The following is a 27,734-nucleotide window of genomic DNA, read 5'->3' on the forward strand; positions in this document are numbered from 1 at the left end:
CACTGGATCTCTACCTCTGGACCTAAATTTTCCTGTCAGTTATTCCTCTGTCAGTCTCTCTCAAATAAATAACTGCTGTGTGTGGGAAAGAAGCACTGGATCTTTGTAAATAGAGGATAATAACAACAGCAGTTTTCAGCTTAAATATTAAAATGGTTCTAAATATTTGTTTCCTAATTGTCCTGTGAAGACTATTCCAACTAGGATTAACTAGTGATGAAATTTATTCTCTGTTTATTAAGGACTGGACATGGCCTGGGCAACTTGCTCTAGCTGACCCAGCAATGCAAGCCAGCAATGTGCCCTTGTGACTAGGAGGGCCAATGGTATCCTGGGCTGCACTAGGAAGAGTGTTGCCAGCAGGTCGAGGGAGGGGATCCTGCCCCTCTGCTCAGCCCTGGTGAGGCCTCACCTGGAGTACTGGGTCCAATTCTGGGCTCCCCAGTACAAGAGACATGGCACTACTGGAGAGAGTCCAGTGGAGGGCTACAAAGATAACCGGGCTACTGGAGCATCTCTCCTATGAAGAAAGGCTGACAGAATTGGGCCTGTTCAGCCTGGAAAAGAGGAGACTGAGAGGGGATCTCATCAATGTATAGAAATATCTACAGGGAGGGTGTTGAGAGGATGAGCCCAGACTCTTCTCAGTGGTGCCCAGCAGCAGCATGAGGGGCAACAGGCACAAACTGAAACACAGGAAGTTCCATCTGAATACAAAGAGAAACTTCTTTCCTGGGAGGGTGACAGAGCACTGGAACACGTTGCCCGGAGAGGTTGTGGAGTCTCCTTCTCTGGAGGTATGCAAAACCCACCTGGACGTGATCCTGTGCAATGTGCTCTAGGTGACCCTGCTTGAGCAGGGGGTTGGACTAGAAGATCTGCAGAGGTCCCTTCCAACCTCAACCATTCTGTGATTCTGTGACCCTGCTTTGAGCAGAGGAGTTGGACTAGGCAAAGTCCAGAGATCCCTTTCCATCTCAGCCGTTCTGTGAGTCTGTGATACTGTAAGTATGATGGCAAAATCTTTTCCAGATGTGTATTTCTGCACAAAACAAATTGAGCCATAAAAAACAAAACAGAGCTATCCTTTCCTCCCAGTAAATAATCTGAGAATGAGTATGCTTAATCTTTTTCCCCAGGGCATTAGTAAATAACTCACCTCAGATGATACTACGGTTGCTTATAGCCATTTGACGAGACCTGAGAATTCTGGTAAACGGCAGTTTCTGGTCATTGTTACTCCTTCTGACCACCCTCTGGGATTAACAGACAATTCAAGATCAGACAGCGGTCAGGTGTCTCATGTAATCCTGTTTCCCCAAGAGAATGAATTAAACAGGGTCAAGTATCTTTACTCAGTCCTCATTCCCTTTTCCAGTCAGTACTTAGCCCAAAAGTAATCTTTTTTTTTTCTCTCCTCTCTCTCTAGCTCTCTTTCTTACTGTCTCTCACATGCCCTCTCCCTCCTTTTCTTAGCCTGCACTCCCAGACTTATTCCAACCATGCCCTTGTTTTTTTGCTTCTTTATTGTTTTTTCCTTGTGTTTTTTGGCCTCCCTGTACAGACATGCAAATCTCCACAACACGACACCCATCAGTATTTTCTGACTCATGTGCCTTACCCATGCAGTGTTTAAAGGTGGTGGCCACTATAACTTCAAAAAAGAAGCAACTCTTTCTCAGAAGGCTTCCCAGCTACGTCATCAATAGATTTCATTGCAGTTCCTGCTTTTTGTGAGAAAGCCATTAACGCAAATGTTGAATGAGACTGGTCCCAAGACTCATCCTAAGGACCTCCACAGCTAATCTCCCTTCAGCTCAGTATTTTCCCTGTTAGTACTACCAATTTTAAAAATTAGATCCAGATATTCGTTTTCCTCACGCTAGCAGATTAATACTGATAGGCTTTATGAATGAAATTGACTTTGGAATGCAATTATAATAGAAGAGCAATCATTTAATGGCCACAGAGAGGGATGAAAGTTCAGATGCTGTCAAACATCATATCGAGAAGAAACAAAGCAGAGGAAGACAGAAGACTGCCACAGCAAAATTTAGGAAAAAAGACTTGAGGAGAGCTCAGACACTGTGAAGGGAACTGGAATAAAATGAAAGCAGAAATATAGTTATGAGGAAAAGTGGTTACAACCCCTGATGAGAGGATTGGTGTAGTACTGTAGACAAGTGGGAACAGAAGGGGGTTTCCAGAAGATAAGGAGCTTCTCCTAGCTGCTCCTCTTTTAGTGGAATAACAAGTTCCTGGCATCATTTTTTTTTTAAACTTAGTTTTGCTCAGACGTTCAAACATACTACCTTAGGCCTCTGAGCAGTCTGAACATGCTTTTATTGACTTGCTTTCCTACCATTCTTTCTTCCCTCTTTCCACATTTTATTCTTCCCACAAAGCAGATGGCACGCCATAAAAAAGCTGGTTTATCTTAAACATTTAGCAGCATCTGAATTCCCATGTGTAAAGGCTTTTTTTTTTTTCTTCAAGTACCTCTGGGCTGCTACAGCAAAATGCAGAAACTGTCAAAGCCAGCTAGAGTACACTATACATTTCCAGGGAATCACATTTATACACACAATCATTTATATGTTACAAATACAAAGCAAGGAAGAATAACACGTCTAATACACATGCATATACATATGAGTTCACTTTTGAAAATCACAGTGAGAAAGTAGCTAAAATAGTGATATAGATGGCTAAAACATTGTCTCAAAAATCAAAGTAATATTTCCACCCTAAGGGCAATACTTCATACAGCACTTCCTCAGAAAAATATTTTTTCCCAGATTTCCCAGAAATCCCAGATTTCTCTTTTCCTCTCTTTTTGAAAAAAATTCTGTAAATCTTTTTGAACTTAAAGATTTGTTGGATAAACCTAGACTTCAAATGACAAACTGTTATGCAAAAAAATATGCTCTGCTTAAATAGTTACTTTAAAAGTATAAAACTCTAGAGAAGTCTAAACTTTTAATGAAAGATAGCGTGTTTTTCCTACTGTAAAATGATTACACATTTTATTTTCCCCTAAAGTACAGTTTAAACTAAAAAAAAAAATTACCTATGAAATCATTTGCAGAGTAATATCAAAGAGAAGTATCAATTAAGGATGGCCTTTGAAATTTGATCTGCATTTCTTAACTTTGGTTAATTTCTTGCCTTGAAAAACCATTTGTGGGTATGTTTCTCTATTTTTTCTTCCATCATTACTAAAATATTTTGGACAGGGAAAAAGCAGTTGATTGATATCTCACGTCAGGCTATTTCATGTGATAATTTTATAGGCATGCCTGGAAAACATGGTCTCCTGAAAGGTAAGTTAGAAAATCATACTCACAAAGTAACTCTGCTATCAAAATGGAAGGATGAATAGAGTCAGGCTAAAGTCCAGAAATATTCAATATTTTCATTAATGGTCTGGATGTTAGCATGGAATTGCTTACTATGCTTGCCCACAATACCAAACTGAGACAAAATTAACATTCAAAATTATCTTGACCAACTGGAGAAATCTGCTACAAAAGTAGAGTGCAAGTCCGCAAGGTATTAAAACTCTTAAGGGAACAGTGAGCTGTACAAATGCAAAATGGAAAAACAAGTGACTACCTACTAACTCTGCACAAAAGAATCTGAGGATTATGGTGGATCACAGAATGAATGTAAACTATCAGATGTTACGCTATTGTGAAAACAGTGAACATTATATGAGATTTATGAATAGCAGCACTATCCATAGACTCACAAAGAAACCCTTCTACTCTGCAAGCTTTGGAAAGCCCCAGCAGCAGGAATTCCATGAGCAAGGACGGGTAGCAAAGCTCCCAGCTTTTCTCTGGGACTTTACCTAGAAGCATATTTGACGAGGCATTACTACCAAAGTCCCTTCCGAAGCATCACAGGTCAGCTTGAAACAGATTTTGCTGGGCATGGCCAATGAAGGCCTACATTTCAATGCAATGGGACGGATGACTTCGAGGATAAAATGGATGTCCCCATAGCTTACGGACAAATACGCACCATAATGATGTATCACTGATTTTCTGTGGCCTTGGCAACACCACCCCTGCTCTCACACATAATTTGTGCTCATTTTGGCATTAGAATTGGTGGGCCTTTCCTGTTCAAAGTCAACTGGAAAATAGAACCTATTGGCAGGACAGCACTAGCTTCTCACATAAATTCATCAGAAAGGAGCATTTCACTAACACTGAGACTGACATGTTACCAGTGGACTTCAAGGAGAGAGGAGGTGTTCCAGTATACATAAGCAGTCTCAGCGGACTAGCAGCCAGGCTCAGTACCATGGCTACCCTTACTAGATGACACACCTGTGCTCACATAGTTCAAGGTAAGCCCACCATCACATCATCTGCTGCTCAATTCTTGGCTTGATTCTATAAACCTTAAAAAAAGAGAAAAGAATAAACATTCCTTCAGGATTTACTACATATGCCAACTGAGTGTAACATTTGCTATTTATGTAATAACATTTTATTGTTAGAAACCAACAGTTTCTTGAAAGCAGAGTTTTCCAGGATTTTCAGCTCCATTTACCTTCATTTTCTGCTGCGGGCACAATCAAACCAAGCCCTTTTATTTCGGGTCAAGTCATGGAATATTTTCACATTAAAATTGAAACTATATACAAGCTTTTGCTGAAAGCATTGTCAGATCAGCACTGGAAGATTTTAAATCAGGCAGTGTCTATGAACGGTTGTATGAATAGGTCTTTTGTGGTCCTGTCATTTCCCAGGCACAAAGCCTTTGTAGCAATATTTTGGCCATTTATGTTTTTACTGTGTGATTTATAACATTGTCGCAAAGCCCTTTGTGAATTTAAAATGCTGTGACCATGTTTTCCAGAAAGGAATGTTTAAATTTAATATTCCCAGATCCTTATTTAGGTTCTTAGAAGAGGCCCCAATCCTGCAAATACTGACACAGGTGCTTTTAGTTAAGTACAGGTTTAAATGTTGGCAGAATCAGGGCCTAAATAAGCTGACACTTCAAAAATAATTTCCAGGGAATTGTTGCAAACCATAGAGCACAGAAGTAATACCATGTTGCATAGTCCTGCTAACTTCAATGAGATCACTCACGTTTAAAACTCTTGTTGGATTGCATCCTTTCTGGCATGGAGGAACTGGTTCCTATTGCCTTACATGAGAATCGACTCAGGCTTTTAAAATCACATAGCAGAAACTTGACATACGTGCTTAGTTCTACACACTTGATTTTGACCACTGAAGATAAACACATTTTCGTAACTTTTCCTCTGACAAGGCCTTAAATCCGCAATATAAATGAATGCACCAGTTTCAGGCAGGAAGAGGTCAGGCATTAACACACTTTGCTAACTAGTCCCTTTACACATAAAGCATCTAAGCAAATAAAATAAAAACAAAATCGATGACTTAGAATGCATTTATTATTTTAGAAATCACCTTAAGAAAAATCAATGAAACATCAAAAATAACCATTTTAAGGGCTATGAGTTTCTACAGAAGGTTAAAATAGACTCATTATTGACTTCATAAGCATTTTACTCCCAGAAGCAAGCACGCACCTTAGAATGCATAATGCCTCAGAGCATCTTCAAGTAACAAGCAAAATGACATTTCTTTGGATTCTTCATTTCAGATAATACCATTTTAAATTCAGCTTTTGAAGACATCTCAATCAAAACTGAAGATGATTTAGCTAGACTGCATCTAAGCTGAGCTTCTCAAGAAAGGGGTAGTATATAAGGTAAGTACAGTGGTAGCTTTAAATCTTCTTCAAGTCTGACATATTCTCTGGTGACATCTGGAAACCAGTTGAACCTGAATATAATCAGCAGCCAAAGACTGCTAGGATGTAAAAATGCTGTGGTGATGCTCTCTTTCCCCATATTCATGTTATAAAGGATCTACACAGAGGCTGAACTGATTTCAAGGCTGTCACAAATCAAGCCTCAGCAGGTCAAGGGTCTGCAACAGTGGACTGAAGAATGCACACACGTCAAATACAACCTTACAGTAAAGATTTCAGCTCAGTGCCTACAACTAAGCCTTCTAAGTTTTATAGCTTGTGTCTAGTAGGAGCTCTATTATCTCAGTTTCTCAGCTAACACATAGTTAGATGTCATCAAAGAGGTCCTCTGGCTCACAAGTGTTTTCCAGTGTTTCCAGAGACATCACATCCGGGGAATGCTTGCCTGATGTCTTCTGTGAGGCAAGATCAGGTCTGGAAATATAAAGCAAAGACATTGATTTGAAATAAATTTAGATACAAATATAAACAAATCAAACATAAACACAGTCAAGGTAACCATTTAATAGCGTATTTTGAGCTTTTTGTTAAGGTTACATACAAGAGAAAAGTGCTCTTTGTAAGACCTAATTACCTGATGAGATGGCAATGGCAAAACAAATAGATGAAATTCAGTTTATAAATGTCCGGGCTCCAGCTATTTTTTTTTACAACTTTCAGAACCCTGAGAATGACCATTGCACCCACAGTTTCCACAGAGAGCGCTACGGAGAGTAGGACAAACACAGAAAACATAAAAAGGATCTGGTCTTTTGCTACTACATAGGATGATGCTCTGTTAACTGCTCTTTCTCTTTGTCCTGGTGCTAAATGTATGTCTGTTGTACATCAGCTTGGCATGAAGGCATATGAAGAGCTATACTAATTTGTCCCAGAGGCACATGCCCCAAAGGTACAAGCTTCTCTCCAAACAACAGAGCAGAAGAAACAAAGGCAAACGAGAATCCTTCCATAATACACGCTCACAACTTTTAGACTTACAAATCCCTGCCCTCCACTTGCATATGCTATAATTACATTTGCTATAACCATATGCAAATAAAAGCACTTGTCACGCACTGATATACATGCGCCAAGATGTAGGGTTATCTCAGATAACTGGACGCTACAAAGTCCTATCTGAAAACTTTAGGCCAGAATCAGACATCAGCTGTATGGAATAACATGCTACTCTGCATCATTTAGTCCTATAGAGCACTTATTTGGCTGCCCTTATCATCATAGATTGTTTGAACATCTCTCTGTTATATGAGATCTTAGCATCTGCCAAGAGCTCATATTCACTGTTTCTCTTCTCACTCCGGTAGGATTCTGATGAAGATGGCTCTGTGTTTCTGCTTGGAAAGGCAAGACAAGGAAAGGCATATTGCAATTCAGAAGACTGTGACTTTTGCCATAGCTTCCAGCCCCTATGGGAATTAATTTTATATTTATAGACTGGATCCCAAAAAAGTCTTTGAAGGCTGCACAGACATATTTATTTTTGTGAGCTTTAGGAGAAGCATTACTGAACACAGATATTGGAGTTCTTGAGGACATGATATTCTGGGCCTAGACAACCAGCTGCTTTGAAAATAGGAACGAATTTGTTGATCTTGACTTGGTATTCTGTGGGAAAACAGTATAGGAAGTAGAAAACAGACCTGATGTGTTTTTAGCTGCCTGTATTGTAGGATTCTGGACTAGTTGTAATTTCCTAAGGGTTGACGGCTTCATGCCTAAGTTCCGTTCGTGTAGTCCAGACAGATCATGAAAAATTCTTATATATCAAGGCCACCACAACATCTACCAGGAACAGAAGAACTAGATAGAAGTGATGGGAAGTGCTACTCTCAAATGCTGCCATATAAGGGCTTAGTGTAATGAGATAATCAAAAGCAATCCCAATTTCCAGACTAACTCAAGCACTTGCTTTCATCTGCTCCATAATTGCAAACAGAGTGAGTCAAATTCAAGATTTCTGATCACTGTTTTGAAATTTGGTTTCATACAGATTCACAATCAACTTTTCCACAATTCCTTTCTAACTATAAAACTCTGGGGAATAGAAGTTGCTTTAGAAGCACTGCAATCTCCAAAATGTAATAAGCTTTCTAAGGCCCCAGCCACTATCTGATTCTTAGCTTCTTAGGCTTCAAGTTTTCTGACAGAAGCTATGAAACACTTGCAGGTTCAGTGCTCTCAGTATAATGCTTTCTGCTGTGGACCTGGGAACGATTTTCACATAGAGGTGGCACCCCCCATGCTCCTAAGGAATCTGCAAAAGCCCAGTAAGTTCTGCATCTTAGATGCTGTGACTTCCTAACAGCTCTCCAATATTCACAAGGGTTTCTTCACCACTCTATTTATCACTCCAGTTCTGTAAACCACTTTAAATACAACATGCTTGTATTTTCAGATTATGATCACCTATTCCTCTGGAGATCTTACAAGCTATCACTGGAAATTCTTCAAAATGCCTTCCTTCATGGCTGAATAAATCACGTCCAAGGACTTTGTCTTTTTGATTGACATGCAGTGACATTTAGATAGACATGAGTCTCATCAAAAGTCACTTGGACTTTTTTTACAGTTGTAAAGCAAACCTGCCAAAATCTGACCTTCAGCCTATAAACTCTGGCCAGCAGGATCAGATCACTCAAAGCTATTCTGATTCCCAATAATCAACTTGTTCTTACACTTTTAAAGTACAGTTACCGCAACGCAGTAAGTGCGGAATATCACATTCACTTACTGAAGATACAATGTTCTTTCACCTTTCAGGGTCACTCTAAAGCAGTACGTCTCCATTGAGCACATATCTGAACGACACAGCGTAGAGTAGCACACAGACCATTTTACTTAATTCTAAATGGTCTCACCAGCCTTTAAATTACGATGTGAAGACATCTGCACCACTACAGACTATTTCAGATACTGGAAGTCTTTTTTAGAGTAGCTCAGGAATCTTTCATTGTCCTGTACTGCGCACATAGGCATAATACTAAGATACTTATGTAACCTCAGATTTGTTGACTGAGTCTTCACCTGTTTCAGCATTTTCTAATTTCTAAAAGTAAGCCTGAGAGTGCTTACAAATGGTAATGTCAACAACAGTTTTATCCTTACGGGGTAGACTTTTTTCAACACTATACGGTAGTTCAGATGTATAAAATACTTCAATATGAAGAGCCAAATCACTGGTGAGTTTTTACTTTACACAGCTAGAACTATTAAGCTTCTGTGTTCTTGTAACAACACGGTCCTCATTTAATCCTCAAAAGCTGTAATACTGTGTCTGCGAATGAGCCCAACCACACTTGCCAAGTGGAGGCATTAGACTCTTTACGTGGAGTTCAATAAGCAACCTAATTTTGGCTTTAAGGCTGGGTGATTCATATTTGCATGGCAATTATTCATTATGTGCCAACAGCCTGCTTTGTGCTGTGAAATTATTTTAAATCTTGGATTCTCACTGAAGCTGTATTACCATATTCTGCCGTATAACCAAGTTGATTTCTTTAAATTGCAGTGAGTTGTATTGCCCTCCCTCACCAAAAAGCCTGCAAGTAAGGCATTCTTCTTGAAAGTTTACTCTTCTGTTGGATAACTTTTTGAAGTCTTGCCTTTTGGTAAACTTAAACTCCATTAACACATCTGGAGAACTGCTGACTATAAGAGATCATTTCATATTTCCTGACATTAGTTCAAGCCCTTCATAAATTGAGATGGAAGACTAGATCCACAGCTGGTGCGAATCACTGGAGCACTAATAATGTCAGTGGAGCTTTGCTGACTTACACCAGCTGAGATTCTGGCCCAAGATTTGGAAGAAAGTGGTTACATTACTTGATATTTCTTTCCACAGCTGACTATGAGCCATAAGAAACAAAAGACACGCAACACAGGACTTAACTAAACAGTACAGTACAGGAATTCAAAACTATGCAGGATGATCGCTTTGCATAGCTTGGGAGAAAAAGCAACACCTTTTTTGCAGTAGGACGGATGGACCAGTCCCACGTCCTTCAGGTGACGTAATTACTCCTGAGTTCACACAGACCCCAGAGAAGACCTGCACAGCACAATTCCTGTACACGGCCAATTCCATTCTGTAATGTCTTTGAAGGAGTATAAAGTTGAAAATAATTCTTATGCGACTGCTACAAATGACATGATTAAAAAGAGCTTTCTGTGGCAAAAGGATCAAACAATTGTAGTTTTTCTGAAACAAAATCAGGTCAGAGGCTGCAACATTAGCAGAATTGCTCATCTAGAAGAATTCCTTGCCGGAAAGATGAACAGTTCTTGTACTTAGTTATGCTTGTATATGCAGTCCAGCAAGTTGTGGTTAGGCTTTTACTGAAATTATTGTGCTCAAGCAACCGTCAAGGGATCTGAAAAGAGAAGTAGTCTCATAAATTAATATAGATGTAAGAGTTTCCTAAAAAGCTTGATTAATTTATGAGGCATATTTGTGTCCTTCGATCATTACATTATTTTCCCCATTTTTCTTTCGTAATTAAAAGAATCACTTCAGATCAAAAGCTGCCATTTTCCTAAAAGCTCCCCCAGAAGATGTGTAGCAGTCTTTAGAGAAAAGCTGAAATTTTCAGCGTGAATTTCTTGCCTTAATCTGGTCTAATATTTCATTTTTGCCATTAATCTGAAAACATAAAGGCTTAATAACATAGCTGAGAGTAAAAAGGGATATAATCTGACATACACTTTCTTCAGTATTATAAAAATAGGTGGCAGCAGCAGCTCATAAACAGAAAATGGATAGTCTTTTTAGTATTAACATTAAAACAAAGGTATGAGGAATCTCCAACAGTAACAAACAGTTGCTTTATGACTGACAGAACAAAAGCTCAGAGCAACACTTGTGTTCCAGAGATGATACATTTAGTCCATCCCAAGGGAAATACTTGGATTCTTTGATTTATCAACAATCTGCTGTCTTGGCTGTATAAACATTGTCTTCATAGAAAGACCTCAAAAGAAAGGTGCTTATCAGTAGTCATTAGGAAGGAAGGATTACAAAAGGAGCTTTGAGTAAAGGCCTAGGTGAAAACTTCACAGACTTTGTGGCTATACCTAAAACCTTGGCCTAGAAAAACTGATCCCCCATGGTGTAAGTTCTTGGGAGGCATCATATTGACTGCCTATGGCTACTGGCCAAAAAGAGAAAAGTTGAAAAGATAAAAGAAATGGTCTAAAGGAGGAGGGCAGAAAACCTTTCACATGAACAGATGCATCAAGAACACTATTTGCCGACATTTCTTTTTAAAGATAAATTTAAAAAATGTAAACAAAGTTGAAACCACATGTGATTTAAAATGTGATCAGAGATTCTCCTTTACAGCAACGCTGGTGACTGTAGTATAAGGTAAATCATAAAATTATTTTCCTTTGAAATTTAATCTAAAATAAAAACAAAGCTCAGTTTAGTTTTGGCAGTATTATGAGCGTTCAGTTACCAGATATGGTCTATTCTGGCACTTATTCCTGGGAATGACTTGAAAACTAAGCCATGTATTTCCCATTGATCTTACAAAATGTAAACCCCAGACCAAGAATCATGAAGAACTTGCTTGTGACAATCACCATAGTGATCTGAAATTACAGTTGGTAAACTCTTCCCTAAGTTATGTTAGTAAGGAGACTAAATACTTTTCTGTGGATTTCAATAGTCTAAACAGAAATGGTGGCCTCAGGGATCACCGGAGTCCAAGTTGTACCTGTACCTACACAGATGCACAGAGGCTAGAGAAAAGTACTCAAGAAATGGCTGCAAAAATGATTTCCAGCTTAAGGAAGACTGTTTCTGTCCCTCTTAGAGAACCTTCCCTGTGTAGCCTTTTCATACGCTCAGTGTATTAAGCAAACAGTCTAGTGCCAGTAAAGGTCAGCAGACAGATAGTAATAAGCTTGTTCAATTACAGTGTTAATGAAAAATATTTTCAATGCAGTAACCACAAATCTAACGTTCAGCCAGGGAATCAATGTTCCTTAATAAGCTTCTGCCTCTGGCTGAAAGCCAAACTGCACCTGCATGCTTCATAACCACTGTGGAGCAAGATAAGTCTGGAATTTTCTCAATAAATAAAACCTAAAGCTTGACTTCAGAAAACCGGATGATTGCTAAATACTATCTTAAGCTCGTGCAAGTGCCACTCTCTGTTCTCCAGAGTAATAAACTTTCAAGATAGAGGTTATTTTTGATTCATGCTTATAGAAGGTTTTTAAAGTATCACCTTGGAATCCTTCAGAGGGAGAAAAGTGACCTAAGAACCACTTAAACATGATAGAAATAGACACATTCGTTGCAGCAAGAACAAACTCACAAACAAATCTACTAAAATAAGATACCCGTATATCTCTTAATGATATGTCTTCTAATGAGTGGTCTAGATCAGCTCTTAACATTATTAATCATCTACTCTATTTGGCTAGTCATATAACACACACGATTCAAAAACCCTCAGAAAACCATGCATAATGTCTAAAATGGCTGCAAAGACAACGCTTCCTGCAAATGAACAGTGCTTACAGTACTTTTTTAAGGACGTGAATCGGTGCAGTTGCAAATTTCCCATCAACTTCAGTTGGCACAGGTGTAGGTCCTTAGCCATTTAAAAAGAACATCCCAGTTTAGTGATATAAACATAGTTCTGGATCTTTTTTATCTGATCAAACACACTTGCAGGTGTTTACTAACAAGGATCTACTTAAAAATGTAGTAATAGATATCACTTAAAAGGAAAAGCCTAAACCATGTTTGTTTTAGACAAGTAGCACACATTTCTGTGGCTCATTTCCACTTAAACTCCTTCTTACTTAAATAAACTAGACCACATTCACTTTGAGAAACACACTAACACCACTGCCTTCAGAGGGAAAAAATACAAATCAATCTCTTAATCTTAACTACAAGAGTACACAGTAAAGGAAAATGTAGTTTGTTTAGGAATTTTGTCAAGACCTATCATAAATTCAGTGAATTGTAAATTCATCAACAAATGTTAAAAGCTCTTTCTCATAACTGATCATTAAGTACTTATTAATCACGTAGTCATTGATGTAACTCCAGCACTGGCTAAATTGTGTTGCAACCTTTCTCCAGGCTGTAAAACCCATGGAGCAGCTTTTTCTCCCTAACTCTTCCTTCTCTCACAATGGTCATAAACAATATCCAAAGATCTAAGGGGGCAAACACAAACCCCTGAACCAACTACTTGCCTAGGAAATGTAAGTCCTTGCGCTCCTCAGGTTGTTGTCCCCAGATCACAGGATGGGTAGAGACTGTGATTGCCAGCAGGTAATGCAAAGTTGTGGAGGGTAAGGGAAGGGCTGTTTAGCCCCCAGCCTTGCCACAGCCTTGCCTTTTGTGCACACTATTCCGTCTCATTTCAATATAGACCCAGAAGTCCATCCTATCAATCAAAGTATAGGGTTTTTTTGTTCCATTTTTAATAATAGGATAATCCTGTTTTTCACTGGTACGACACCCCAAACCTGCGGATGGCAGCTACGATTGCAAAGTCATATTGAATCCAGTCACAAAAATAAAGCATTTAAGTGCAAGAAATCCAGCAATTCTGAAACCTGAATTGCCTTACAGATCTTCCATGTCTTTTCCATTCTCTCCTTTCCACTATTTAGGCTCTAAGCGTCTGTTTAAATCCCGCTGACTTCAACAGGAGCTGAATGCACACTTAATGTTAAGCACATGCTTATAAACTCTCCTGAACCAAGGCCTCCGCTTGCAACTCTCTGGTGTGATTTTCTACATTGACTGCCACAGAATAAAAATCAGAACTTTACAAATTAATAACATTAAATAAGGTCATTTTTAAAGAAAAATCAGTTAGCGCAGTGTTCATATGATGAAAAGTCCCCTCTTACTACTGGGCTAAGGTACTCTGACAATCTTTACAAAAATAACTAGGTATATCTAAAAAGATCCTGGTGTCAGAAGGATGGAGGAAATCCATGGGCAGTAATTTTAAAAATGATCTTTTAAAAAAACTTCATAACCAAATTAAACAAAGCCTTTCTCCCTGCTAAACAGTTTGTACACATATACTTGGGCAGGGACCGAAACCTCTCCTTGCCAGGTTCCAGAGATCTGCTCAGCAGGTTTGAATCATTCACTTTAATCGTCTTATTGCTGAAAGCCACTTTGGACGAGTACAATGTCTGAATATGACTTAAGTATATATTTTCTAACAACAAAACACACGTAGAAAGACACATCAGCAGCGAGCTCTTAGTTAATCTGGGAGCAGTGTATTGAATAAATTGGGAGCAGGTTCCAACTGATGACTTAAGGCAGAGCAGATAACATATAACAGGCTTCTCCCCCCCATCTCCCATGTCTGCATTGCATCTACAATTATTTTAGTAGTCAGAATCATGTTTCACCTTTTGCTGTCTCCTAGTCCCCGTTCAATCTCTCCTGTGTTCCTCCTGTCCTCTCTGCTGTCGCAGATCTGAACTCTTTCATACCTCTCTGAAATAAGATCAAACCTTTGATATATAAGATCAAATCACTTCCTACAATGACACCTGTAAGAGCTGAAACATGTTTGAACAGCAGAACCAAAAAAAGGCGGAGAGGTGACAGCACATCCAGCCTTTTGAAAATACAAGAAAACAATTAAAAATATATACAGTTGGCTGAGAAAGAACAGAGCTGGACACAGCAAGAGCCATTGTTGTTTTCTGACTAAAAATAGTAGATTTTTTTCCTTGCCTGTTTCATCACATCCTAGGCATCCTTGAGATGTCTCCCTACCCACAGTAAAGTCATCAGCTTTGTTCACTTAGCGCCAAGCTCACTCCTTACTTTGGAGGTGCATATAGCAAACAAAAGCGGACCTAAGAATCTGGCCTTTACCGCTGAACTTGTTAACTCTCTGGTAACGCTTCTTTTTACCTTGGACATGTGGTTAAGATGCTTTAACAACTTTCTCTTTAGAAAACACACGTGTCTCAGAAGTCTCCTTGGTGGAGTAAAGAAGCCACATTCAAAATATATCCTCCATTTATTACAGAGAGTAGGAATGATCTGTAACTCAGGATGTAATTGCTATAGGACAGAGAGAATAAACACGCTCTCGTCACTTCAAAATGATTCATTTTTTTTCTCCTCCAAAACGCCAACTCTAAACCTGTTCTTGCTCCTTGGGTCTGCTAGGCAGCACAGCAGTATCTGCACTAAGCACTTTACCAGAAACATTTAACAATAGACCAAATAGCCAAGTCATTACTTGTTGGCTAAATGCTGCAAGAGAGTCTAGACTATAAGATTTTTAAGAAAGGTTGTACCACCTCCAAAAACAACAAAACTTCAGCTAACCAGGATGACTGGACTAGCCCTGTGTGCTTCTTTCATAAAATTCTTATATAAACCAGGGTTTCTTTTTTCCTAATGAGCCTTTCTGCTGCTTCTTCATAAACGGTCAAATTCACAGAAAGATTCCTTAGCCCTTATATTTCAGAGATTTCTGATATAACAATTTTCATATACATTGTATGAATCTAGAAAGAGTCTCAGCTCAGACATTCATGCGGAGACTTTCCCCAGTGCTACAGTAATGAAGGTTAGAGGTTTAACTGGTATTAAATCAAGACAACCCAAAGGACTGTGGCTGAGCTGGCTGAGCTGAAAATGAGCCCTAAAGGTCAAATGGAGAAGAGTGCAGAATGGGAACCAGTCAAAATCTGTCTCCACATTAGCAGGCCACTCATCAAGGTTTTGAAAAAGGAACTAGGACGACAAATGGACATGAGTTACAAGACATGAATTTATAAGCATGGCAAGCTGAAAGACAGCAGCCAAGCCTGCATTTTAAATGGAATTTTCCATTTACTGCCATTGCATGAATATAGGCCCAGGTTTAGAGAACCTATATTCCACAAATCCCTGTGCCATATGTTTCTTCTCAGACTCTAGGCCTTCAGAGACACTTAGTCAATCAAGAAACTAAGAACATGGACCTGGAGTGATTTTAGGCCATAGACCTAATGGACTAACACAGCCCAGAGACTGCATATGGTGGGTGTCAGGCAGTCAAGCTCCTTCAGCCCGCCCTGCTGCTGTTCCCACCACCCTTACTTGGAGAGGTCACCTTATGCATTATACTCCAGACCTGTTCAGCATTGTCTTACTTGACACTATACATGGACACTTGCACATTTTTTTTTTTAATTTTTGCTCAAAGTGTAACAAAACATTCTGCACTTTTCGTCACTGTGACTTGAATTCGATTGAAATGAGTGGTGCTTTGAAATGAAGAAACAGGCATATATCGCCCTGTATGAGAATTACAACAGCTAATCTAAAATAGCTAATAAAAAAGATAATTTACCAGACAAGTAGAACATAAGAAAAACTGTATTGGGTCAATCCAAACTAGCCCTCAAACCTGTTTCCAACAACAGCCAAAAGCAGATGCTCTTTGAAGAGTACAAGAAAGAACAAGCTCATATGATACTTCTCTTAAGTGCTTTTCTGCCTCCAACCATTTGTAGCTCAAGCTTCCTGAGCCAGAGCTAATTTCTACGCATTTAGTGACATTCAGTAGATTTCTCTTTCACAAACTGGTCCCGTCTCCCCTTGAGCCCCGTGAGCTTCTAATACTCCCAACATCTTGAAGGAGTTCCACAGGTAATATATAGGAATAGGAAATAACACAGATCAGAACACAGAGTAGAATAAATAGGAGGAAAAGCAACATGACAAAATTGATTTGATACCAATGTACAATAATTTTCTTTACAAAGCCCTTCAGTTCTACAGCTTGAGCCAGATTTTATTTTCAGCTATGACACTTTAGTGTAAATCTCAAGTAGCTCCACCAAAGTTTCCTTGTACTAGTCTGGTGTTCAAATAAACATTCAAATCACTAACTTTAAAAAAAAAAATCTTTCTTTACAGAGCCTTGATAACTGTGCTGGTGCTGTTACTGACAAATTCAGAGTGACTTGCCATTTTGTGAGTTTCAGCATGGTGCTCTAAAGGATATTTTACCTTACAAATGCATTAAGAAACAAGGCAGCACCATACAGGTGGGCAACTGGGACTTTATTAGGAGAAACCAGACGTCAATCAGAGTAGAATAATCATGGCGTGCATGTGAAACAGATGCTGTCTATGTAAAATAACCCAGGGTGCTATACAGATGAATCACTCAAAATGTAATTACACTTCAGTTTTAGGTTATTAGTAACAGGAGCACTTATTTGAAATCCACCTGGTTTTATCTACCCTGCAGTAGTGGGAAACAGAAAAAAGGTAACTAACATTTTTCAGGTACGCTCCCTCATTTGATGCCTCCATTTTCCTTTCCAGAGAATAAATAAGAATCAATAGTACTTTTACAGTACAAAATCCCAGGAGAGACACTGCTTTCTATTAGTTAAGACTTTGACAATTCCTACATTTTGAATCTTGTTTCTGTCTGAAATATGTATCTTTACAAAAGAGAGAGAGAGAGGAGTTCCCACCTAAAACACAGCACATACTGCCTCAGCCCTTGCATAAATTCTCTGAACTGAAAGTTCAGTTCAGACAGTACAAACAGATGCAAATAATTTAAAAGCCCTACTGCTTTAAAACCCCTTAAAAAAAAAAAGCGCTATTATAAATAAAAATGGCTATTTGAAAAGGTTCCCAATAAATTTGGAAGACAGAAAGCATTTTTAGTAGTACTAGGAAAAAAAAAAGAAAGGTATAGAATTGTTTGAGTTTAATTTAGCTCTTCTAATAAAATCAGCTTCTTCCAGAGCAGAGTTAGACTAAGGAACTGACATGTTTTAAAAGATTGCACATGGAATTATGGAAACCCTGCAGCTCGGAGGGCTCATCTTATGAGGGGCAATGAGTTCCCTCTTTCACTCGTTGCAGCAACAGCAGAGGGTACGCTGCAGTTCCTGGCACAGGGCAGCTCTAATCCCCCAGTGAATCTTCAGAAGAGGTTTATTACCAACAAGATGTAATATAACAATTGACTATATTGTACACACCCACACACACGTGGGCGTGTGTATATTTTTATATATGTGTGTATATATATATGTATGTATGTATACACACACACACACACACTGTTACAGACTGTTACAGATTATAGATCTGATCATAAAAAAACCCTAGATGTTAGGGACTATTCAAAGCTCACTAAAACCCACAGGACTTTCCCCATTGGCTTCGTTTAGCTTCATACAGGTTTTTGGTACAGAGCACACCTACATGAGCCTCCCAAACCTTAGTAGGAGGTCAGTGGACTGTATTTTTAATCTGTATCTAGAATATACAGTTCATTTTTTTCCCCAGATATCTCTAGACTCACTAGTCTATGGTCATTTATTAAGATTGATTTTTATCCTTTAAACCTAGTGGTGAAATAAAAATAAACAAACAAGACTGCTAGTTTTGTGTGCTGTTAGGTTTTGAGACAAACCAGAAGCAAGGAAACCAAAAGCATGGTTCAGGACACAATATTTAACATCCTACTCCTTGTTTAGGTTTCAGCGGTGATATTTGTGTGTTCGCTTTGCATGTAATTTTTCCTGCTTTGTTCTATCAGGTACATAGCATTCCTTCTAAGTATCTCTCTGAATGTAAAGCATGTAAGACAATCAATATAGAAATTAATAGACATTGAGGCATTGATTTCATTCATGCTTTTAAACTATGAGAACATTTTCAGCCTTAATGAAATAAACAATTGATACTGATCCTTGCAAAAATCCTGATACAAGAGAGAGATTTGGTACAAAGCACCAAACTGGGAAACTTTGTGGCTGTTTAATAACCAACATGAGCTCTGAAACTAATTTATAGTCCAGCTTTCCACCACAAGATATAAGAAGAGGAATCCATTCTACCTTTTCATACTCGGTATTGCTAATTGTAATAAGATATTCAGGCAACACTAATAAAAGCTCATTCTAAATCCGGTGGGAACCGATGAAAGCAATTACAGTGAGGGCTTGGTACTGTCAAACTGTCAAGTTTCAAGCGTAATGTAATTCTTTAGAGTTTAAATTTTTTCTACTCTAGAAGGAAAGGATTGCAAGCCATTTTCTATTGAGAATGTAAAAAAACCAAGGAAACCGCATTTAACCGCATGATGCTGAAGCACCACACAATGCACCAGTAAAATTATATGTCATGTCACAGCAATTCTTCAGGAAGGGAACTGATCATGCACTCTTGGATATTAATTGAGGAAAAGCATGACAAGGGCCTCGTGGGCCTTAGCAGGGAGAGCCAGAAATTTTGGAGGTCTGGGAAGCATGTTCATTTAAATTTTATCTATTATTTCTGTTTTTCCAAGCCAGAGAAATGTTCTGTTGTGGAGGAAACAATGAAATAATAAAAAATAATGAGGAGTCATTAGGTTTAGTCTGAACGCTACCGTTTATCAGCAGAACGTATTCTGCCTGAAGATTTTTCCTACAGCTGCTTTGCAGCATTTGCACTGAATATTACTACAAAACATAAAAATGTTCAAGAACATCTCAAGATCTTTCAGAGTGTGGAACAAATGACTGAATAGCACTCTAGCAATTACCAAAGCCAAGAATGACAAGTTAGCTACCAATATAACATTAAGAGCAAAGAAGTAAAGATACTTATAATTTTCCATATAGCTGCAACAACAAAATTTAAAGAGAAAGCAATTCTTTCTCACCCTCTCTACAAACACACGCGCTTATGTTGCACAATGTTTGCGATTACGAAAAACGTCAAGCTGCCAAAATGAGGTGCCATCTAAACCCTATTTGCATCAACTGTTCAAGTATGACGTAGACAGTAGCACTGACAACATGGCACCTAACACGTGCTTCATCTAATGCCTACCGGAGTTAGCCCCACAGTGACAACAGACGGGAAAGTGCCATCGAGTCTATACGCCAACTCAGTCTTTAGCTCTTCAACTGAAGCTCCACACAATGGTGAAAATCAGTACTAATGATGACTGGATGCACCAGGAAGCAGATCTCGCACACCAGGGATATTATTACATTACCTGTTATTTGAACTACTCTGTGAAACAGTGATCAGTCACTAGGGAACCCGGACTGGAGCTGAATGGCTTGCAGAGGAGTCAGTGAGTAGAAAGCAACAAATAATGATCCACAGAGTCAACTTAAGTGGAAAAAATATTCCACTTTGACTTTTCTTGTGTTTTAATTCTATGTGGAGGGAAATAAGATTGTTTTCTCTTTTAGAAGTACAGTGGGGTCAGGCACATTAAACTTTGTGAGGCAGGCAGTACAGTGTGGGGCCAAACAAAGCACCTAGATAAAGTTATGGCAAGCTAGTGAGGATATAGAGCTGTGGTAGCGATGGTGGCAGGAGGAAACGCGAGTTCAACATTTCAGAGTGTCAAAGTGCCTTCTATGCTATTTATGCTGCATCTGCTTGCCTCAGGCAAAGAGGAGATGTGGCCAAATTATAAATAAATCAGCATAGTATATGAAGAACAACTAAGACTTTGATAAAACTTGCTTTAATGACCTTGGCTAGTGAAGCTTGCTGTATTAAACTTTCCTCTTTTAGCCAAAATGGTGACAAAAAGCAACTAATTTACAGCCTGCTAATTTACAGCCTGTGAGACTTTTTAGGGAATGAATTAAAACAAAGTTGCCAGCAGACTACAAAGGTAGAATGTAGCAAATATAAAGGCAGCTGATAGGCATAGTATCATTTGCTGCTCAAAGTTAAGCTGCCTAAACCCACAGAAGAGGAGGATGTTTTGGACTTCTTAAAATATTTTTTTTCTTTCTTACAGGTGCACACAGTTTGATTAACAGACGCAAATAGTCTAATTCATAGATGCATTTAACTAGTTCCCTGTTCATAACAGGAAGTGGACCAAAAGCAGATTAAAGAGTTGGTACACATGAAACAAAGAATGAAATTCTGATTGCTAAAGCCGTTGCAAAACCAAGGCAGAAAGAAATATTCATGCTCCCAGACAGTGTATGTACATTAAGATGTTATTTTGCACCTTGTAAGCATCCCAGAGCAGTCCCCAGTACCATGAAAATGAAATTCCATTATGAATTATGAAATTCCAGAAGGCTTGCAATTTGGACTTCAGGCTTGCCAAAACTTCACAGATCTTGTTAGGGCCCCAAATGGGGCTAAAAATCCTGAAAGAAGAGACCTCTTGCAAGATTTTTATATGTCTGCTTTCAGAAATAGAGAGGGGGGAGGAAAGCCACACCCCTCCTTCTACAGAATGGGCTGCAAAATGGTGTTACGTTGAACTCTCAGGACAACTCTTCTGAAGCTTGGATCAAAACAGGAAAGAAGGCTTGGATGCAGGGGGAGGAGATGGAAAGTTACTGTTTTACCGTATTGAATTCATTCATCCTTAGCACTTCTGTTAGTTTATTAAGTGTCAGCAATCACAGATTAGACAACAGAAGTGTGATAAAATTAGACCTGTTGCAAGTAACTGTTCCTGGAAATCACTCCTAACAGAAGATGCTTAGTTCAAAGATGTGATTTTTTTCCCTTGTAATCACTGGATGAAAAGACAAAGACTCTAGTGAAACTGTCTGTGGTGAGCAGCCCAGATCAATTCAAGGCCAACAGCTAGAATTAAATCAATAAAGAGAATAATGAAGCCAAACATAATTCTCTTTAAAGCAAAAAACACAGGCGATTCAAATTCCCTCAGAGATACTGCTCCACTGGAGTTTATTGGTTTGCTAAAGGCCTGAACCTGATGAAACACTCTGCTGCTAAAACGTCTAAAAAGAAAAACGGAGAATGATCCCGTCCTGTATTACATCGTTGTGGGAACAGCCTTTGGGGCTCCCCATTTTCTCCATAACCTCCTCCATCGCATAATTTGAAGGAGGTAAAAGCAACCCCAGAGGAGAACGAGCCATAGGGCCATGGCCACCCGCTACGAGGCCCAGGAGATTCGCTCCATCCTGGCACACCAGTGGACGTTGCCTGGGACACTGCTGTCATCACCACAAAACTGCATTTCGCTACTCCACAGATTGTTGTAATTTTTGCCTACACCAGCAATATTATGGCAATCCCTAATCCAATGCTATATGTACTACGGGTAGAAGCTGCAGTATTACAAACCCAAGTGAGGGAAAGAAATGTATGGGTCTCCTGAGGACCACTCAAAGCAACGCAAGTTTGGACAAAAAATCACATTAATAGAGAGGCTGTCACTGGCAGTCTGAAGATGGCTGCTGGAGAGATGTGAACAGACGTCATGCTATGTAGTAAAAGGGAGTTGTTATTGGCAGAGGTTTAGAATAGTCAAATTGCATATGTGTGTCTAAGCCACAGTGGCTTATGCAGTTTGTCCCAAATGAGTGCCAAAATTGCCAATTTTCCCACCATGCCTCTCCATGCATTTCATTTATTGCTTCCACCCCTGTCTTCCAGCAGTCCATACGACCAAATCCAAGCACTGGCTCTGTTGGGAACAGGAACACAGTAGCTGGCTGGCACAAACCCAGTACGAATCCAAATTGGGAGAAGCTGGATTTAGGCCAGCTACAAAATAGGCAGCTTTTGGTGGCAGAAGCAGGCTTTAAAGGTTACGTACATCACACTCTAGCAGAACCTCCAACGCATGATGTATTGCTGCCCTTTCCAAATGAGAACTCCCTTAATGGAGAAGCTAGTTCCAGAATCACTAAAGGCTTTGCTGAGTAAATGCATTAATAGTGCTTCTTTGTGTCATAGTAAATTAAGAGAATCTTCTGAAAAACCCTGGAAATATGTATATGGGTGAACGCACCCGGCAAACAATTTGACAACCCTAGCATAAAGATTTTTCAAGACCTTTAAAAGAGTACTGGGGAAAACAATATAGACAAGAGTACTGGTGAGAAAGTTGTTATTACAAAAAACCACAATGATAAGTAACGCGTGTTGCAATGACAAGTGCTTTACAAGGCCAGATTCCAACTCTGCCATTCACAGGAAAAAGAAAACAACCTTAATAAGAGATTTGGAAATAGACTCTTCCAACATATCCTGAAGCCAGGTTGCTAAGTAGGTGCTCAGTCACTCTTGCAGCCTCTAGGCTCTAGAAGTCATCGAATCCTGCAACATCCTACCTCCACAAGAAATCCAAGGAAATCGTTATGATCCACAGACCCCCTGAAATTGTCCCCTGTGTAGCAGCTATTCAGGGAGCCCTCTATTTAAAGGGAGTATTTTAAAGCCTAACAAGCTCACGGTATCTGAAATTGGCACCTACTGAGCAAATTTAATGAGGTTACATTCTTGCCAAACCTCCTTGGAATAATCTAGGTGTATGAAGCTATTTAGATGTGCAGCCAGTTGGGCGTTTTCTGGTTATGTTTTTAATATATTTTTCAGCCAAATATCAGAGATACGCATAAAATATCCATCCACAATTACTGTAATTATAAGAAAAGTTGGAAAACTAGGGCTTTGGGTTCATAAACCAATAACCTAATTATACTCACCCACATATAGCATTTTTCTTATTTGCAACAGATATAAAATGACTAGCATTCTTTATTGCCCTTCCTGAAATTTCTTGTGCAATGTTCCTGTCATCAGCGGTGCTCTGCTCTTTCTTAGACATGACTGTGTTTTAGTGATTAAACCTTATATATTGTCAGAAAGCTGTTACATTTTCCTCAAAATTAAATCTCTAATCTTTAGCAAAAGACGTTAAAAAGGCTTACAAAATAGAATAATATGTGACACTATTCAGCATTAATCTTGCATCTAATATTTATGAATATTGCAACACACTGCACCTCGGCCAGATATGGTCCTGATCTGCTGGGAACAGACAGCAAAATCTTGCATGACTTTTCTTCATTAAGCATGTGCATCTTGCTCAGTGTAGCACTGAAGTGGCTACCATTACCCAGTGTCAGCCTCTGAACCTTGTGTCTCATGCCAGCCAGGTGCTGTATCTCAGTGGGTTTGAAGTCTACCTGGAAAAATGTACGAGCAACTAACCATTTCTAGTAAAATGTATGCTTGCAGCAGTTAACTTGGCAGTTCCAAAAACTGTAAATGCAGACGATACTCTCCTTCACATTTGAGCTTTTAAAAGTGTCCTCCTCTTTGTAAAAGAAAGCTCTTGATATCCCCTTTAAAATATACCAGATATACCACTGCATAACAGGAAATGTCTAACATATGAAGGACATAAATGTATTTTATATGTTTACCAGACACAGAAAACACAGATAGTAAGCACTGACTTAAGTTTGTTTTTGAAGAGTCTTGTCAGAGAAAGGCACAGAAGAGCTGTTCTATCTGCTGCTGGGTGGACAGCCTTTATTCTCTGCTTTCTCAGTTTCTGTCACACAGTTGCACTTATTTATATTTGTGGGCAAATACACTACGTAGAGTCTAAAGGTAAATATTAAACCAATAACTGACAGATGAATAACAAGCCTTTTCTGAGACAATCTTTTACTTAGTGCTAATAGTTTTGGTACATCAATCACTTAATGTTTAGTCTTGAACTGCTTCTGCCCTGATGGAAACTTATTAAAAGAATCTAGTGAAATCAAATGGTCGGTCATACCTTTCTCTATATATTTATATGTTAAAGTAGTATTTATGAAAAATTTAATTGGAGCAAGTCCTCCAATTGTCCAATTCAGTCATGGCTTAAAAGTTAATGAAAATTTCCAACAGGACTGCAAAAGACATGTAAAAATAACTTTGCTTATGTTTGTCATACCAATTCATCCTTATATGCTATTTTTCAACTCAAAGAGTTAATTTTTTAACAGAGAGGAGTGTATCTTGGTTTCTGTCAAGATAAACACTAGTGACATATAGTGCACAGAAAATAATCCGAAATGACAAAACTAATTTTGGAAAATGACATTCACTAACATAGCTAATGGTGTGTAATTCCAGGTTGGGATTTACCAGATTTGATTTGAACCATAAACTATTTCTTGGTTTACAGGTCTATGCAATAATACTTTAATGTGACTGTGGCAGATTTCCCACACAAAAAGCTCATTCTAAAGACATAACTATTTCCTTAGACTAGTAAACAGTGTCTCATTGTGCTGATGACATTGTCAGAAATGAAGGCTTTTTGATTAAGGGGATTAACACTGAAATGAAGACAGATTATATTTTAAACTCAGTTGGTCGAGTTGGTGTTAATTTTGCATAAAGATATTAGGTTGGTGATCAATGACGGTTTGATCATTTATAGGTGCGTTTCACAGAATAATTAAAAATTCTGATTCACAGACAATCCTCTGTTTTTGTTTTCCCTTCCTTATAAACATTCTCCATATAGTGCTTGGATGATTACAAACATCTCAGACAGTAAAATGCAGGAAACGCCTTCAAAAATGCATGTTCCATTACCACAGCTTCAAGAACTAAGCAGTTTCGCCTTCCTTCCATCCAGGCTCTCCATACCGGGCTGTAATTCAATCCTGTCAGTCGGCGCTAGCATTAATTTTTCAGCACCTAGCATGAAACAATTGATTGACTGATTCTGTAAAGGCTCCTATGAATGAACAAACCTCCTTCCTCCTTCTGGTTTTGGTCCACATACCCCATTTTCTACTATCTTGCGCTCTGATCCTCTTTTCTGTGCTATAGTCGCTTACTGTTGATGCACAAACAGTTGAGCCAGAATAGCAAACTCCTCTGACTTTGGGCCCTGCCAAGACTGTAAGAGCCCAGCACGAAGAAGCAGTTCAGTGATCCAAAGTTCCTGTTGCCTAATCAGTCCTTTCACCCTAGCCAGGAAGCAGTCATGCTTCTGCTGTGGTTTTGCAAAAAACATGAATTATATGGCAGTACAATGAACTATCAATTACTGACCCAATCTGCAATGCTGGGAATCAAATCCCAAAGAATCTACATGATCAAAGAGGAATTGAAGGTTGCAAATTTTATTGCCATATTTTTACTGGAACACAGTTTACTCCTCCTAAAATCACCCACATTAACACAATACTTGCATGGTCTGGAGCTGTTTAAACAAAACCTCATTCTACAGTTCAACATTTCAAGGAAATTAGCCAAGTAATAAGACAAAGCATTTACTTAGAATATTAGAAAAAGTTTTGTAAATTTAGCTTTCGACCCTGGAGCCTTAAGCTAGAATAATTGGGAAATTAGCCATACAGCCTATCTTTTTTAAATATCAAAAAGCATTTGTAATGGATTTTAGAATTAAGTGAAGGAAAATCACTACAGAATCTGTCAGGAACTATCAAACTAATGTAAAGAATTCACTCTTATGTAAAACCTACAATTTAACGTCTTGTGCGTTTAGGCACAGGCATTAGAGAAGAAATAACAGCTTAAGCTGAAGGAAAACCACCAAGTCAGAAGATAAGGAGTTAATTTAACCTGGAGAGTAAGATGTGAAGGTAATAAATCAGCTTAGGGCTTCATATAGCACAATGCATATGCAGTAGTGCATTTGTTATTTTCCACTCTACATCCCGTTGATGGGAAATCTGAATGTGGATTGTTAAAATCACTGAGAGCAGACAAAGCACAAATTTGTAATCATGATGGCATGACTGAGATTTAAATGGATGAATTTACTGAATTTTTGCTGTCCTCATCCACAGCTTTCATAGAAGGAGTTTTAGAAATGAAAGAATCTTTGGTTGCAATCCAGAGAAATTAAGTCTCCAGGAGAAATTTAGGCAACATCGGACCATAATTTCAAAGCAATATCCCCTGTGAATTGCCACAAGGCTCTACCTTTGGGCATGTCACTGAGCCATGTTTCTAACTCAGAACTGGGGGGAGGATGTGAAAAAGACCCATTCTGAAGGAGACCAGAACAGAGTATGACTCTGCAGCATATTCTCTAACTGCATGTTCTTGAGTGTTATTGGTGGAGTCCCTCAAAGAAATAAGTCTCAAAATTGATAGCATTCCCTCTCTTGGAGCACTTGTTCCAAGCTACCTGAGGCCTCAGTGGTTTGAAGCTTTTCTCTGTAGTTCTGCACACTGGAATCTTGCACATGAAGAAAAAAGAATAAACTTCGGATGTAAACCCATTTCACCAGGCTATGTCTTAATTTGGTTCTCATAATGATACTGAAAATGTTCTTCGTAGCAAGAAACTGCAGCAAGATTAAAAGAGATGAATTTCTCCCAAACATGCAGTGAATGCACTTCTCAGTCAAGAGCACAAGGGTTTTAATTGACGATTTGAGAATACAAAAGCCAGTCAGAAAAAAAATCTGTTATTGCACAAGCAGACGCACATATTTAAGTACTGCAGGAGCTGGTGGGAGCAACGAGGAGGCTATCCCACTGCAGGCCTAAGAGTGTGTATCTAACCAGTGACCTCACATACTTAGCCAAGGACCTGGGCATAAGGGCAAAAATATGGCTCCCTTCTTTGGCCTGTGCCCAGTGCTGGCCAGTCTTGCACATACCTGTGTAGTCTGGAGCCTGTGATTCTCTGCCCCTTGAACCCTCATGCATTTGAAGCTCCTGCATCCCTAAAAGTAACACCCTGTCTGATACCCCTTAGTGTCCAGTGCAACAAAGTGACAGACAGAAGCTCCAGAAAGGCACTGAACATTACATAGCGCTGCAAATACAGTCCACAAGAGCCTGAAGATGACTCCTATGAGGATGCGTGGCTAAAAACCTGAAGAATAACTTGTGCAAAATGCTCAAATTAAAAAGATATAAACAGACTCTTTGTAGCATAAGGTCAGTTGTACTAATCTTACAAAAGATGCATACATGATATGAAATGACATGTTTGAAACTCTGAAAAAATCCTCTAGCACTACGCTTTTTGCTACTGCTGCCAAGAAACAACCAGGATTGTTCTTTACTGCAGTTGCATCTAATTGAAGAGCTCTCCTCTCCCCTGCCCTAGATGGAAGGAGAAGCAGCACAGGAAGTCAAATATGCTCTTCCT

General features: G+C 39.0%; 1 protein-coding gene across 10 annotated transcripts in view; it reads right to left on the reverse strand.

Moving 5' to 3' along the window:
* Positions 1-5,087: 5,087 nt before the first annotated feature.
* The window catches only part of LOC104152896 (DNA repair protein XRCC4), a 195,838-nt gene continuing 173,191 nt past the window's right edge, over positions 5,088-27,734 (reverse strand). For 9 of the 10 annotated variants that reach the window (XM_068928914.1, XM_068928917.1, XM_068928912.1 and 6 more), the window contains one exon: positions 5,089-6,234. In XM_068928914.1, the coding sequence (XP_068785015.1) occupies positions 6,126-6,234 (109 nt within the window). In that variant the 3' untranslated portion in view covers positions 5,089-6,125. Of the gene's footprint in view, positions 6,235-27,734 lie in introns of all 10 variants that reach the window. The other variant, XM_068928911.1, reaches the window with a different exon arrangement.

This window comes from Struthio camelus, chromosome Z (assembly GCF_040807025.1).
Source record: "Struthio camelus isolate bStrCam1 chromosome Z, bStrCam1.hap1, whole genome shotgun sequence".
In the NCBI taxonomy this organism is placed as follows: Eukaryota; Metazoa; Chordata; class Aves; order Struthioniformes; family Struthionidae; genus Struthio; species Struthio camelus.